The sequence below is a fragment of the Cyprinus carpio genome, chromosome B3 (assembly GCF_018340385.1).
Source record: "Cyprinus carpio isolate SPL01 chromosome B3, ASM1834038v1, whole genome shotgun sequence".
Taxonomy (NCBI): Eukaryota; Metazoa; Chordata; class Actinopteri; order Cypriniformes; family Cyprinidae; genus Cyprinus; species Cyprinus carpio.
This window is the reverse complement of record NC_056599.1, coordinates 3667832-3683795: the sequence shown is the minus strand read 5'-3', so window position 1 is coordinate 3683795 and position 15964 is coordinate 3667832. Positions and strand designations below refer to the sequence as shown.

Sequence of the window (15964 nt, the reverse complement as noted above, 5' to 3'; positions counted from 1 at the left end):
TGTTTAACCACACTCAACTCACCATCTTAACCAGCAAAACCAGTGCATTTGAGTCTTCTCTCAGCTCACAGCTGTCTGTCTGTTTATTCTAGCTGTCTGACTTCAGATATGCCACAAACACGCTCCCACACCTGTGAAGTCATCCGTCTGAATGTGTGTGTGTGTGTGTGTGTGTGTGTGTGTGTGTGTGTGTGGTGTGTGTGTGTGTGTGTGTGTGTGTGTGTGTGTGTGGGTGGGTGTTTAACAGTGTGACGGTGGAAAGAGCTCGGGGTGGAGGGTGTGAAGTGTTTATAAGAGCTGGAAAATCATGAAAAACAACCAGAGATTGAAGCAGAAGATCCACAGACAGAGTCAGCTCTTCAGGTGTGTCCATCAGCCAGCTTTACATAAGACCAGCAGATGTCTGACATTTCTCTGCATACAGTCTCGGAGTGTTTCATGTTGTTTTGTGTGTTTCAGACGGATCCGCTGCAGTCATGAGTGTCACTCTTCACTGTGTGTTTCTCTGTGTTTCTCTGGTGTTCGGCGCTTGTTATGGTGTGTATGAAGATCTCAGCAGACTCTCACACACACACACACACATGCACACTAACAGACGTCTCTCTCTCCCTGCAGATTCTCAGGAGAGCCGTGAGTCATTCGAGGGTAAATGTTCACCATTCTCCTCTGTCTCTGTTTGCTTTGGCTCCGTGGAGCACATCTGTGTTTATGTGAAGCTGAAGAATGGCTGCTGGACTTCTGTGTCTAAAATCAGCTCAAGATCAATGCTGTGATGAGACAGTTTGATGAAACACTGAATTCATTTGACATAGACGTTCATTAATACCATATTACTGTATCTTATGTGTATCTGTTTTATTTCAGTATTTGTGAATCCATATCAGGCGAACGCTTTCATGAGGAATCCACGAAATCCGATCTACAACCAGTACATCTACAGGAGGTACAACACACACACACACACACACACACACACACACACACACACACACACACACACACACACACACACACACACACATTCACACACACTCACACACATACACACACTCACAGACATTAAAAACACACTACACACACACACACACACACACACACACACACACTCACACACACACACAAACGCATTCAAACACACCCACACAGACACTCACAAACACATTCACACATACTTATACACACACACACACAAACACATTCAAACACACTCACAAACAAAAAACAACAAAAAAAACAACAAAAAAAAATTATACACACACAAACTCTCTCTCTCATACATGCACACACACACACACACACACAACTGTCTAACAGGACATTCCACAGGTATGCGTTTTTATATACAGTTAGTTATAAATACTACAAACAAACCCTCATAGAACACTGACTTCATTGTTACATTTAAAACAAAAATATTCTAAAAACATTTACTTCATTTATATATTGTTTTTACAAAGAAGTGTCCTCAAATGGAGGTTTTGTCAGATTTAGCTGACTTCATGGGACCAAATATACATATTTTGACAAAAGTTGACAACAAGTCAATTCAAAACAATTTATATACACTTATAAACTAAAGATTTTTTTTCACTTTATTTTGGACCTGATATAGTATTTATTATGAAAAGCAGCTGATGTTTTCAGAACATAGCAATTTGAAACACTTTTTAAACACTTATTTACTGATGATCTACAGCTTTTTTCACTTAGAAATATTTGTATCCCCTTGCATTCCTTTTTACAGTGTATATTTATACAGTGGTGGCCAAAATTATTAGAACACTAGTATTTTCAGCAGCTGAAAAATGTACATACAGTCTTTTGCTGTAGTGTGTCAGTAAACATTCATTTTGCCATAAAAACAGAACCACTGGTAGAAATCACAGGCAAAAAACAAAATAATCCAAAAAAAAAGATTCCACAAGCAAAAAAGTAACAGGTGCACAAGGTAACAAAACGCTATATATATATATATATATATATATATATATATATATATATATATATATATATATAGTTTATTATTATTATTTTATGCTGAAGCAAACAAGGGCTAAACAGAACATGATATATATAGGGGAACTAATAAGAGTTATGAAACACACCTGGAAACAATAAGAATTAAAACACAGAACAAAGGTTAATGGGAAATGAAGTCCACAATCAGTGTACTATGATCCAGGAGGAGTGCCCTCTAGTGGCTGTCATGGGCACTAAATCAGGTGGCTGTGACATGACCCCCAGCTTTAAGGAGCGGTCCAAAAGGCAGAGAAATCCAGGAGGGAGGTGAAACCACGGCAGACAAGGGGGAGGGATGGTGGCCCAGGCTGTGTAGTGGAAAAGGGCCTAGAGACAGGTAGACCAGGAGGCCAGGGCGGGGCAGACAGACCGGGTGGCCAGGGCGGGGCCAGGAGCATGGCAGGCAGCAAGGGTGGAGGTAAAGATCACTCCAGTGGAGCTGACAAGGCAGATGACCCCCTGGTGGATCAGGCAGGACTGCAGTGAAGAGCACAGAGAGGTTAGTAACAGCCTTTATGGCCATAACAGGGTAGACAGAGAGTCCAGCAACGGTGTCCTAGACCGTGAGTTTAGGAGTGGGCACCACTGCCCAGAGAGGAGCTGAAGTGGACATCGGGAAGTTCTGCCTTGGGAAGTTCTGCAGCAGAAATCGCCACTCCAGGAGGAACTGGAGCAGGCTCAGGAGCAGACTCCTGGACTGGAATGAGCTCTGGAGCAGATTCATAGACTGGAATTAACTCATAGACTTGAGTGAGCTCAGAAGTGAACTCATAGACTAGAGCGGACTCTAAGGGCTCCTGGACTGGTGCGAGCTCTTGGGTGGACTCAGAAGCTGTCCATGCATACAGAACAGCCCACAGGTGAAAGTCAAAGGCAGCTTTCTTAATTATGGCAGCAGCAGTGAAATCGGGCAGCTGTATAGGGACCTCTGAGACCACTGGAGTCGGGTATATGAAACCAATTAAAAAAAAAAAAAAATGAAACCACCGGAAAAAGGGACCCCCGGAGTCAGGTCTTCCAGGACCACTGGACTTGGGACTACTGGAGTCGGTGTCGCGGCCGGCTCAGAGCAGCAACCAATGAGGGAGGCAACAAGAATGGAAAAATGAATCAACAAATATTTATTAATAAAAATAAAGTTAACAACTTTACAACTACCCTGTTTAAAAGTTTTTCTGTAATCAAATTCTGTAATAAGAGTCCAATCTACCATGACAAATAAGGAAATTCCCAAATACAGATATTACAAAACCATACAAATAAAGCATTTATTTATGATACAAGTAAGGGGGTATTCAATTAAATTTCCGAGAGGCACGGCCTCTATATTTTCCGAGCAGAGATCCAAAAAAAAAAAAAACATCTTTTTACATGTATTGTAATTTTACATTTAGTTCCATGTGTGTGCCACGTGGCAGAAAACAATACTATTTTTTTCAGGTTTTTCCTCGGTGACTGGGTTCTTGATTTTCTATCATGCAGACCTCTGGTAGTGAGGGTGGGTCAGACCACCTCCAACATCATCACCCTGAGTACAGGAGCACCACAAGGATGTATTTTGAGCCCGCTGCTCTACTCCCTCTACACATATGACTGTGTGTCCTCTCACACCTCAACTTCTGTTATCAAGTTTGCAGATGATATAGTGGTGATGGGCCTCATCTCCAACAACTAACCCTAAACAGGAGGCTGCCTACCTTGATGAGGTAGAGAGTCTGACATCATGGTGGCAAGCAAACCGTCTCTTTCTGAGTGTCAGCAAAACCAAGGAGCTGGTTTTGGACTTCAGGAGTAGGCAGCACTGTCTCTACACCCCACTCATCATTAACGGGACCCCAGTGAAGAGAGTGAGCAGCTTCAAATACCTTGGTGTACACATTTCCGATTACCTGACCTGGACTAATCACATTCAAGCTCAAGTTAAAAAAGCCAGACAAAGACTGTACCATCTGAGACTCCTGAGGAAATTCAAGGTTTCCTCTGGAATCCTGAAAACTTTCTATATCGGGTCTAAAAAAAATATATTTAAACATAGCATTTCATCAGCTGAGCGCATCTCCATAACATCTCTCCCCTCTCTGCAAGACATCCACACCAGGAGATGTAAATCTAGGGCTGTTAAAATCCTAAAAGACTCCACCCACCCTGGAAACCCACTGTTTAATCTGCTACAGTCAGACGCTTCCGCAGTCTGATAGCAAAAACAGAGAGGCTCAGAAGGAGTTTCTTCCCTCACACTATCAGACTACTAAATATGGACATTAAACACACTGCACTTTAGAGACTCTGGTAGTGTAAGGTTACCCAATAAATCTCTTCACACTGCACTTTTTTGAGATAAGCTAGCTATGCAACTCATTCTCAATACACATTGTTTACATCTTTGCACATCATCTGTGTAGCAGTTTAATATATTGTGTATATTTCATTATTTGTGTTTTCATTTCTTTTTTATTATTTTTTTGTATATTTCATTATTTGTATTTACTTTACTCTTTTTTTTGCACAGTCTAAAAAGAGTATACCAGACCTATATTTCACTGCTTGTTGTATGTCATATAACTTGTATGTGACAAATAAAATCTCAAATCTTGAATCTCCTAAATTCTATTTTCATATTTTAATTAAACCGCTTATAATCAAAACGCTGCTAATAATCAAAAACGTTCTCATCTTGAGCAAAAAAGATAACTAGCAGTTTCAAAGTTTAACTTCTAACCTAGCCATCTATCAACAGTTTTCCCAATTATACATGATTCTTTTAAAAATGTTCTTAGCCTACAGATTAAGTATTTTAGTATTTTTAAGTAAAATAGTATTTTTCTGTAGAATCTCTATCTTACTTTCACTCTCTTGTTTAAAGTGATAAAATATAACTTAATTCCCACCATATTTCTGATATTATCTATCAATCTAATCTGATTAATTTGATCGTTCGCTTTTATTCTAAATCCGTGAGTGCAGCGCGTTAGCATTCGTTAGCTTGTCATTAGCGTTTCCATTCGTGCCTATCGCTGTTTTCTTTTCTTCTCTCCTCTCTCTCGCTCCGTTTTTTTCACAAGTTCATCAAACATCTGTGGTAAGAATCATTCATCAAACATGGTGAGTTATGGCTTCTCCTGCTATAAAACAGAGCACCGCTTGCCACATGTATAGTTCATCTCTCTCTGTTGGCAATGAGAGATTCACATGTCAAGACACCTTTATTATACAGCGCTTTATACAAAACAGATTGTGTCAAAGCAACTGAACAACATTAATTAGGAAAACAGTGTGTCAATAATACAAAATGACAGTTAAAGCAGTTCATCACTGAATTCAGTGATGTCATCATGCAGCTCAGTTCAGTTTAAATAGTATCTGTGCAATCATTTGCAATCAAGTCAACGATATCGCTGTTAATGAAGTGTCCCCAACTAAGCAAGCCAGAGGCGACAGCGGCAAGGAACCAAAACTCCATCAGTGACAGAATGGAGAAAAAATCCTTGGGAGACACCAGGCTCAGTCGGGGGCCAGTTCTCCTCTGACCAGATGACACCAGCAGTTAAATTCCAGGCTGCTTCAAAGTCAGATTGTGCAGAAGAATCATCTGTTTCCTGTGGTCTTGTCCCTTTGGTCATCTGAGACGAAGTCTTTACAGGTTATCTGGGGCTCATCTAGTTGTCCTGGTCTCCGCTGTCTTTCAGGGCTGTAGAGGTCCTTTCTAGGTGCTGATCCACCATCTGGTCTGGATACGTACTGGATCCGGGTGACTGCAGTGACCATCTGATCTGGATACATACTGGATCTGGTGGCTACAAAGATCAAACAAAGAGAAAACGCATCAATATCCTTTTCATCAAATTTGGGCACAAGTCGTAAATTTGTGACCACATCAAAATCATGCCAATCATCCTCATTACCCTCAGCAGACAATCTTCTGGCTTCCTTTGAAAATTACCCTGCATTAATCAAATCCAATTTATAGCTCTCAAGCTCTAATTTTCTATTTTCAACTTCATACATTGCTTTTTTTTATTTATTTTTTATTTTTTTGCTGTTGTATTTTTTCCTTAGATTTTGTTTCTATCAAAAGTGAATCTTTCTGTTGCTCATAAGAAAGAAAAATATTCTGCTAGCCTGAACGGTCGACACTATCTGCTCAGCTTGAAGTACATTTTGTTCAACCAAAGCAGATATCAAAATCGATTTCAAACTCCAAACAGCCGTTTATCAGCAACAGAAAGACAAACATTATAATGAATTGTGAGTGCTTATAACTGATCTTTCGAATAGTCATTCAAGTCAAGTCACTTTTATTGTCACATCACCATAGCACATGTGCTTTGGTGATTGAAATTCTTGGGAGCATGCTCCATAAATTTCAGAAACAATTTGCATACAACCATACAGACTTCAACAGATGACAATGTGCAATACGCACAGTGCAGTCAGTACACACAGTGTACTATTAGACATACTTACAGTTAGCACTACACATTATACGCAATATGTACATACATAGAGTTAGCACTACACATTATACACTATACACAGTATGTACACATTCTACATTATGTAGACATATATGCATAAAAATATGCTAAGGTGCAACAGATTATACATGAATGAACTGCATACACAAAATGTCATGGATGTGCATTGGATGGTATCCAGTGGTAGCATGTAGATTATTGTATTAAATGCAGTGTGTATTCAATGAGCCAATAAAAGCTCACGTTACTCTTCTCCTCATCAGGTTACACTGGCTACCAGTAGCCGCTTGATCAAATTCAAGGTACTGATGCTTGCCTACAAGACGACCACTGGCGTGGCACCAATATACCTGAACTCACTAGTTCAAACGTATCTGCCCTACAGAAGCTTGCGTTCTGCAAGTGAATGGTGCCTTGTAGCACCATCCCAAAGAGGTTCAAAAATCACTCTCCTTTTCTTTTTTTCTTGACTGTGCCCGGCTGGTGGAATGACCTCCCAATCTCAATTCAAGTGTCTTTACTCATCTTCAAAAAACATCTAAAGACACACCTTTTATGCCAGCACTTGACCAACTAATACTAGCCCTTACCTTTTCTTTTCTATTCTATTCTATTCTTGAAAAAAAAAAAACACAGCTACGTGTTCTGTGCTAGACTAACTGAGACTTGTCATGGCAGTTTTGTAATGTTGTTGTTCTCTCACTGGTCTGATTGCTTCTATTGTTCTCATTTGTAAGTCGCTAAAAGTATCTGCTAAATGATTAAATGTAAATGTTTATGTATAGTCCAGTGTTGAACTGTTGAAGTTAAAGTGCAGTGTGTGGCATAACATATTGTGGGAGTATGCTGTAGGGTGTAATAGTTTTGACTGTTCATTAGATTCGAGATTCAAGATTTTTATTTGTCATATACATGGTTATATGGAGAGTATATGACCAGCAGTGAAATGTAAGGCTCCATGGACAGTGCAATTATTAAAGAACACAAACACAAGAAAATTATACAAAAAAATATGATATGGAAAAAGTAAGATAAAAAAAATTAGAATAAAATAAGATGCTTATAAAAAAAATGTGCAGGACAGTATACTGTAGACTTAATAAATATTAAGATGAGCAGGAATGTACAAGAGGAGAATGTGCAGACAGGTTGTACAAGGTATTTACATAGCAGCAATAGAGGTAAAAAAAAAAAAAAAATAAAAATAAAAATTATAGAAATTGCTGTGTGCAAGTGTCAATGTCAGTATATTCAGTATCTTACTGATAATTAATTAAAGTCATGTAGAGTTTAAGAGACTGAGTTTGAGTTTAGGAGCCTGATGGCCGGGGGGGAAGAAGCTCCTCCTAAGTCTCTCATTTTTCGCCATCAGGCTACGGAAGCACTTACCAGGTGGCAGCAAAATGAAAAGAGAGTTACCAGGGTGATTTGTGTCATGATTTTAACAGCTCTGCTTTTGCCGCGTTTGAGGTAGATGTCCTGCAGAGAGGGGAGAGCAGACCCTGTGATGCGCTCAGCTAAGCGCACAACTCTCTGCTGTGCTTTGCAGTCTTGACTGGAGCTGTTCCCATATCACACTGAGATACACTGAGTCAATACACTTTCTATGGCCCCTGAATAGAAAGTTTTCAGGATTGCTGGTGAGACCCTGAATTTTCTCAGCTGATGCAGATGGTACAGTCTTTGCCTGACTTTCTTAATCTGAGTTTGGAAGTGTGAAGTCCAAGTCAGGTTCTCTGAGATGTACACCGAGGTACTTGAAGCTGCTCACCCTCTCCACAGGGGTCCCGCTGATCATAAGAGGAGTGTAAGGCTGCTGCTGTCTCTTCCTGAAGTCCACAATCAGCTCTTTAGTTTTACTCACATTCATAGAGAGACAATTGTCCTGGCATCATGATGTGAGTTTCTCTACCTCATCCAAGTATGCGGCTTCATTGTTGTTGGAAATGAGGCCCAGAACCACAGTATCATCAGCAAATTTGATTAAAGAAGTGGAGCTGTGGGAAGACACGCAGTCATGTGTGTAGATAGAGTAGAGCAGGGGACTCAGGACACAGCCCTGTGGAGCTCCCACATTCAGGGTGATGGAGTTGGAGGTGTACTGGCCAACTTTCACCACTTGAGGTCTGCCGGTGAGGAAATCAAGAATCCAGTTGCATAGTGAAGAATTCAGGCAGAGGTCCATGAGTTTAGAAGCTAGCTTGATGGGGACTATAGTATTGAAAGCTGAGCTATAGTCGATGAATAGCAGCCTTACATAGTTCCCATTGCTGCTGTCAATGTGTGTGAGAGAAGAGTGCAGGATGTGAGAGATGGCATCTTCAGTGGATCTATTGGGGCACCCGGCAAACTGGAGAGGGTCCAAAGTATCAGGGATGGAGGAGCAAATGTTGTTCTTTATAAGTTTCTCAAAGACCTTCATGACTGTTGACATGAGGGCAACCGAACGATAGTCATTCAGGCAAGAGGGGTTTTTGTTCTTAGGTATAGGGATGAAGACAGATTTTTTGAAGGATGTGGGAACCACCGAGGTAGCAAGGGACTCATTAAAAATAGATGTAAACAAACCAGCGAGCTGATCAGCGCAGGACCTCAGAACACGGCCAGAAATCCCATCAGGTCCGGCTGCTTTCCTGACGTTCACTCACTTTAGAGCCCTCCGAACCTCGTCCTCAGACAGGGTGATCACATGATTATCGCTGCTCTGACTGCCGCACTGATCGGCAGACTCGCGTTGCCGCGGTTGCATTCAAAGCGGCCATAGAAAGAGTTTAACATGTCAGCCAGCGACAGTTCTGCTCTCACAGCTGCAGAGGATTTATTTCCAAAGGCACAGATGGTTCTTAGTCCTTGCCACATGTGTCGGGAGTCATTGAGCTGGAAATGTGACTCTATGCATTCCCTGTATCGGTGGTGGTTTTGGCGGTCTCCCAAACAGACTAAATGACACATGCACAGAGCCCTCGCTCGTGGAGTCAGAGATAAAGAAAAAGGACAAACTGGTGTTCTTAATTACAGCGGCCAGATGAGCCGCCATATTTGTCATGGCTCAGAGCCATGACAAATGAGGGAGGCAATGAGAACGCAAATTAATTAACAAATATTTATTAACAAAAAAAAAAGTTTACAACTCGTAATAATTAAATGTAAAAACCACACTACGGAAAAGTAAATAAAATCTAGGTTAACGCAAAATAAGACACATTCCAACATAACAAACAGGCCTGCAAAACATAAAACCCCAGAAATAAACTAATGCATAAAGCAAAAAAATAATCACAACAAAGCAACCGAAAATAACAGAAAACCTTAAATCCCTCCCCACAGCCGGCTAAAGCAGAACGAGCCTAGAGGCACATCACATCGGGTCCTCCAGGACCACCAGACCATTGAGCACCCAGAGTTGAGTCCTCCAGGACCACCAGACTAGGGACCACCCAGAGTCGGTTCCTCTAGGACCACCAGACTATGGGAGTCGGGTCCTTCAGGACCACCAGACTATGGACCACTGGATTCGGGTCCTTCAGGACCACCAGACTAGGGACCACTGGATTTGCTTCCTCTAGGACCACTGGAATTGGGACCACTGCAGTCAGGTCCTCCAGGACCACCGCAATTGGGACCACCAGAATCGGGTCCTCCAGGACCACCAGACTAGGGAGCACAGGAGTCTTCAAGGACCACCGGAGTCGGGTCCTCCAGGACCACCGGACTAGGGACCACCAGAGTTGGGTCCCCCAGTAATATCTTACTAGGGACCACCAAAGTCAGGTCCTCCAGGACCACCAGAGTAGGGACCACAAGAGTCCTCAAGGACCACCAGAGTTGGGTCCTCCAGTAATACCTTACTATGGACCACTGAAGTCGGGTCCTCCAGGACCACTAGACTAGGGACCACACAAGTCCTTCAAAACCACCAGACTAGGGACCACCGGAGTCAAGTCCTCCAGGACCACCAGACTAGGGACCACAGGAGCAGACTTTGCAGTCCTCCTCCTTCTTGAGCTTCATTTACGAATCAGAGATAGTGAAGCTTCACTATTTTCTGCAGGTGTTGTAGCCTTCTTGGGCATCTTCGGGAGCACTGCAATGGGCACAGACTGGCCTGGTAGTCCAGAGATAGTCAATGAAACCCCAATAATCAAGAATCCTAAGTCCCTCCATCTCGCACAGAGGCAAGGGGTTATCAAGGCATTCATTAAAAACCTTGTTACACTCAGAATCACAAAGTTCCAGTTCCACTGCCCAAGTCCAAAAAGTCTGTGCAAGGCCTTCTACTCTCAACAAATGTTGACGTAGTGCAGTCTACATCTGGAGTCATGCTTTTTGCTCCTTCTCAGAAGCTGGAGGAAGAATCCTAATGTCCCACAGTCAATGAAGGCTGACTAGCTGCTGGATCTGAAGTGGCTTCAGTATTCTGTCACGAAATACTCTTGAGACAAAATTGAAGATGCGATTGCAGCTTTGTTGTAGTTGCAAACAATGATCCAAAAAACAGAGCCACTAGCAAAAAATTATCCACAAAACAGAGTCCACAAACACAAAGTAACAGTGCAGAAGGTAACCAAACACAATACTGAAATAAACAATGTCTAATAGAACATGGTATTTATAGGGTAACTAATAAAAGAAACGACACACAGCTGGGAACAATAAGAACTAATAGAAATGGGAAGGGTAAAGGGAAATGAAGTCCACAAACAATGGACAATGATCTAGGAGGAGTGCCCTCTAGTGATTGTCATGGGCACTCCAGCAGATGGTTGTGACAGAAACAGAACAAACTGAGACAGACTATATCCAGAAGAACTGTGGACACATCTCAAGATGCTTTAAGAAACCTACCTGCAAAGCTCCCTGAGAAACTGAGGGCAAAAGCTGCATTAAATACAATGGATGCTCACACCAAATGTTGATTTCATTTAGTTAATAGAAGTTAATTGATAAAGAAAATCTATTTATGATATTATTTTTGACAGAATCCTCATTTTACAGCATTTTTACACAAGTGCCTAAAACTTTTAACAGTACAGTAGCTTTGCAGGTAGGTTTCTTGAAGTGTCTTAGAGAAGTTGCCACAGTTCTTCTGGATTTATTCTGTCTCAGTTTGTTCTGTTTCTTTATGTCATTTCAGACAGACTGGATGATGATCAGATCAGATCTCTGTGTGGAGCATTGGCTGTTCTCAGACAAAATTATCACTGGAGTATTACAATTAATGGCAAAATGAATTTTTGGAAATGTAAACTGATATTTCCTACTGACACACTACAGCAAAAGATAGAAATAACTGACTTAAAACCATTTTTAGTTGCTGAAAATGCTAGTGTTCTAATAATTTTGGCCACCACTGTATATATATATATAACTATATACTATGTGTATGTATATCAACAGTACATACATACACACACATATATGTAACAGGTCCCACTCGCCTGCTCTGAGTGGGTCTCGAACCCAGGTCTCCGGTGTGGGAGGCGGGCACTTTCAGATCAGGGGAGTGAGGCATATCTGCACAGCACCTACTCGCTGGCCTTTACATGGTTGTTACACATATATAGTAAATATGCATACAAGCCAAGTCAGAAAGTCAACTTTATTTCTAAAGTGCCTTATATAGTATAGATTGTTTCACAGCAGCTTCACAATAGTATCAAATTCACATTCTGCTGTAAAGCAGCTCTAACAAGTCAATAGTGACATTCTACAGCTCAAGTCAGTTCAGTATTGATTCGGTTCAGTTGCATAACTGTATTTTTTCACGTCTTGTCTAGTTTGGCATGTATGTGGCTAATTATTTTATGTTTGTGTTGTGTGTATGTTCCGGAGCCATAGTTTCAAAAACTGTAAGCATTTTTAAGAACTGTAAAGATTGTCGTCAGGCATTTGAGATGCTCAGGCGCTGTGTTTGCGTGTGTGTTTCAGGATGAAGTCTCCGGCTGAGCAGCGGGTCGAGATCTGTGAGGATTATTTGCCATGTCATCTGTTTGCGCTACGCTATGGATCACCGATGGCCTATCAAACATACTTCGGCGCTCAGCAGCTCAAGCCCAACCCACATCTGCATCGCTACTGAGCCCCGCCTCCACGTTTGCATACGACCAATCAACCTTAATTTAATGCCTTAAAAACCTATTAAGCCCAGACACCTATTTACACACATATAAGTGCTTCTGTGTGTCATGGGTTTGTTACTAACCTCCTCTCACTCTCTGACGATGGGCTGATTTGCCCAGATATTAACACTACTCTGCTTTTGCTCACATATTCGCAATTATTCAAAGCTAAAATCATGATGGTGCCTGTATTTCTTGATAATCTGCCTTTCTTAATAGATACAAAAATGAGTTGTCTGATAAAAATGTTTCCAGACAAGAAATGAGTGGTTTTAATCTGATGTGATGAAGATGTGTTCATTTGTTAATCACAATTAAACTCCTGCAAACCCGAACCGGTCTCTTCTTTCATCTGCTGATTATTAGACATGATTTGGTGTTCGTCTGCTGACCTTAGTCAGTTGCTCGGGATCCACGTGTACAAGCAGTTTATTCTGAGGCAATCGCTGAATTCTTTCGCAGACTTTGTGGCCTATGTGCTCCAGAGATTCATAAATCAGACGGTGAAATTACACAGCTGCTTTCCAAAAGCATGTTTTGTGCGGGAATAAATAGCAGCGCGGCATGACTGGAGAAGCAGAGCTAGAAAACATTCATGTTAATTCAGCATCGGAACCCTCGACCAGAGTCCTGCAGACACACACACACACACACACACACACACACTCATGTTTACTTATCTAAATGGGGACATTTGTTTTTATACTGTACAAACTGTATATTCTTTCGCCCTTCACCAACCCTACACCTAAACCTACCCCTTACAAAAAACTTTTAGCATTTTTACAATTAAAAAAAAAAAAACGTTGTTTATTTTTATAGCAGTTTTGCAAATGAAGACGTCCCCAAAGGGAGGATTTTTGTAGATTTTATCAGGTACACACACACACACACACACACACACACACTCATTCTCTCTCTCTGTCACTCTCTCTCTCTCTCTCACACACACACACACTATAACACACACTCACACACACACACACACACACACACACACAGATGAGAGGAATGTGCCCAGCTCTAGGTGATTCCTGAGGAGCCGCTTGGCCCTGACCATCATCACTGCAGGAACAGCTGTAATTAAAGTCTTTATATGAAATGTTTATATGAAGCTGGTTTCCTCCACTGACGAGCCGCTCACATGCAATCACATTATTTGAAGATTGTGTGTGTGTGCATTTAATTCCTCATCCAATCGTGATGTCAGATCGTTGTGATGTCACTTTATAAATAAAGTGAGTGGCATAGAGAAACAGTCACAGATCAGCTGAAACACGGAGACAAACATGAAGAGCCTCACACTCCTGATCTTCTGCTGCATGATAGCTGCATGTCTGAGTGCAGGTCAGTGTGTGTGTGTGTGTGTGTGTGTGTAGTGTATATGTGTGTATGATTGTTCTCTCTGTGTTCTTCTCTTGTAGGTCTTCCTGACACTAAATCAGCGAGTCCTGCAGAATCTCCCAGAGATGATGGTGAGACGTGTGTGTGTGGGTGTGTGTGTGTGTGTGTGTGTGTGCGTATGTGCATGCGTTTACTGTGGTTTGCATATGTTGACTCAATGTAAAGTAAATGCAGTGTTGTTCAAGGGCTTGTGCTGATCTGTGGTGTTTCAGTCTTTCTGTGTTTTGGGTTTTTCAGTCTTTCAGTTCTCAGTGTTTCAGTCTTTCTTCTCCTCTGTAATTATCAGCTGTTCCTGAAGATCTCATTCAGCTGTTTCAGGTGTGTTTATTTAGAGCTCAACTTTGCAGGAAGAGATTTTCCCTTCTATTAGAGTCAGAAATATCATAATTCCATGAATGATTGATGACAAAGATATATGTGGGAACGAGTATGACGGAGGGCGAGTTTATATCAGTTCTTTTCAAGATGAATGTATGGTCCGTTACGCTAAAGAGCTTCTCTGGCCGTAAAAGAAGGAATTGACACAAATAGAGAGAGAGCCTCTTCATCTAAATAGGCAAGGCAAACTTTATTTATGGAGCAAATGTTTAACTCAACCATAATTGTTTCAAAGAGCTTTACAATAAAAAAAAATAAATCTGAATTTAAAAGAGAAAAAAAGACAAAGGAAAATAATACAATTATCAAAAACAATTATAATGTAAATACATAAAACACCAATTTAACACCAATTAAATTATTCAAAGTACATACACAGCATCACTTAAATGCTAGAGAGTAAAAATAAGTCTTTAAGCTGGATTTAAAAGCATCCAGTGATGGAGAAGATGGAGAAGATTGTTCCACAGCTTTGGGGCTACTACTGAGAAAGGTTGATCACCTTTTGTTTTACAACGAGAATGGGGGACAGATAAAAGTAACTGATCACTAGATCTTAATGACCTAGAGGCTGTATATGGACTAATGAGATCACAAATATAATCCGGGGCAAAATTATGTAATGCCTTGAATGCAAAAAGAAGGATCTTAAACTTGACTCTAAATTTCATAGGGAGCCAGTGCAATGAGGCAAGGACAGGGGAGATATGATCCCTTTTCTTTAGTTTCTGTTAAGAATCTGGCTGCTGCATTTTGAACCATATGTAACCGAGCAAGTGTAGAGTGAGGTAAGCCAATGTACAAAGAGTTACAGTAATCCAATTGAGAGGAAATTTGTGCATGAATTACAATTTCAAGGTCTTTACTAGAAATAAATTGTTTCAGGAAAACAAAAGAGGGCCAAGAATGGATCCCTGAGGAACACCACAATGGATAGGCATAGGGGGTGAAGTAAATAACCCAATATTTACAGATAAAGTCCTCCGCTATAAGTATAAGGCGAACCACTCTAAAGCTAGGCCCTGAACCCCACAACACTTAAGTCGCTTCAGAATAATATTGTGGTCAACAGTATCAAATCTAACCTTCAGCAATGCCTACTCAGTGCTATACAGAGCTCTAAAACCAGACTGAAACAGAATACATGCAGGTGTGAACTCATATCTCTCTTCTCAGGTGTGTTTGTGAAACGAGACGTGGCCTCAACAGTCGTGAGACCGAAGCGAGCAGGAACAGCACCTGCAGACCTGACTGTGGCTCAGCTGGAGAGGTACACACACACACACACACACACTCAGTAGCGGTGGAGTCTCTCTCACACACTCTCACTCTTGTCTTGCAGTTTGAGAGAAGTGTGTGAAGCAAACCTGGCCTGTGAGCACATGATGGACGTGTCCGGCATCATCGCGGCCTACACTGCATACTACGGGCCCATTCCCTACTAGAGCCCCACCGCAGCGTCCCGCATCAAAACGCATTATGAGCATCTGTCAAAAATGATTAAAAAAAAAACCTTAAGTAGAGGAGTTGCTGAAGCCATACCAAATAATAATAAAGAATGAAATCCAA

General features: G+C 41.3%; 2 protein-coding genes across 2 annotated transcripts; both read left to right on the top strand.

The window, feature by feature from the left end:
- Nucleotides 1-210: 210 nt before the first annotated feature.
- On the top strand, nucleotides 211-12948 carry LOC109071175 (matrix Gla protein). The gene is made up of 5 exons (XM_042721286.1): nucleotides 211-363; nucleotides 460-537; nucleotides 616-645; nucleotides 865-943; nucleotides 12423-12948. The coding sequence occupies exons 2-5, from the start codon at nucleotides 477-479 to the stop codon at nucleotides 12571-12573; spliced, it is 321 nt and encodes a 106-aa protein (XP_042577220.1). The 5' UTR covers nucleotides 211-363; nucleotides 460-476; the 3' UTR covers nucleotides 12574-12948.
- An 870-nt stretch (nucleotides 12949-13818) lies between these two features.
- LOC122136733 (osteocalcin-like) lies at nucleotides 13819-15964 on the top strand. The gene is made up of 4 exons (XM_042721287.1): nucleotides 13819-13960; nucleotides 14038-14088; nucleotides 15572-15665; nucleotides 15738-15964. Exons 1-4 carry the CDS (start codon nucleotides 13903-13905, stop codon nucleotides 15838-15840), a joined length of 306 nt encoding a protein of 101 aa, XP_042577221.1. The 5' UTR covers nucleotides 13819-13902; the 3' UTR covers nucleotides 15841-15964.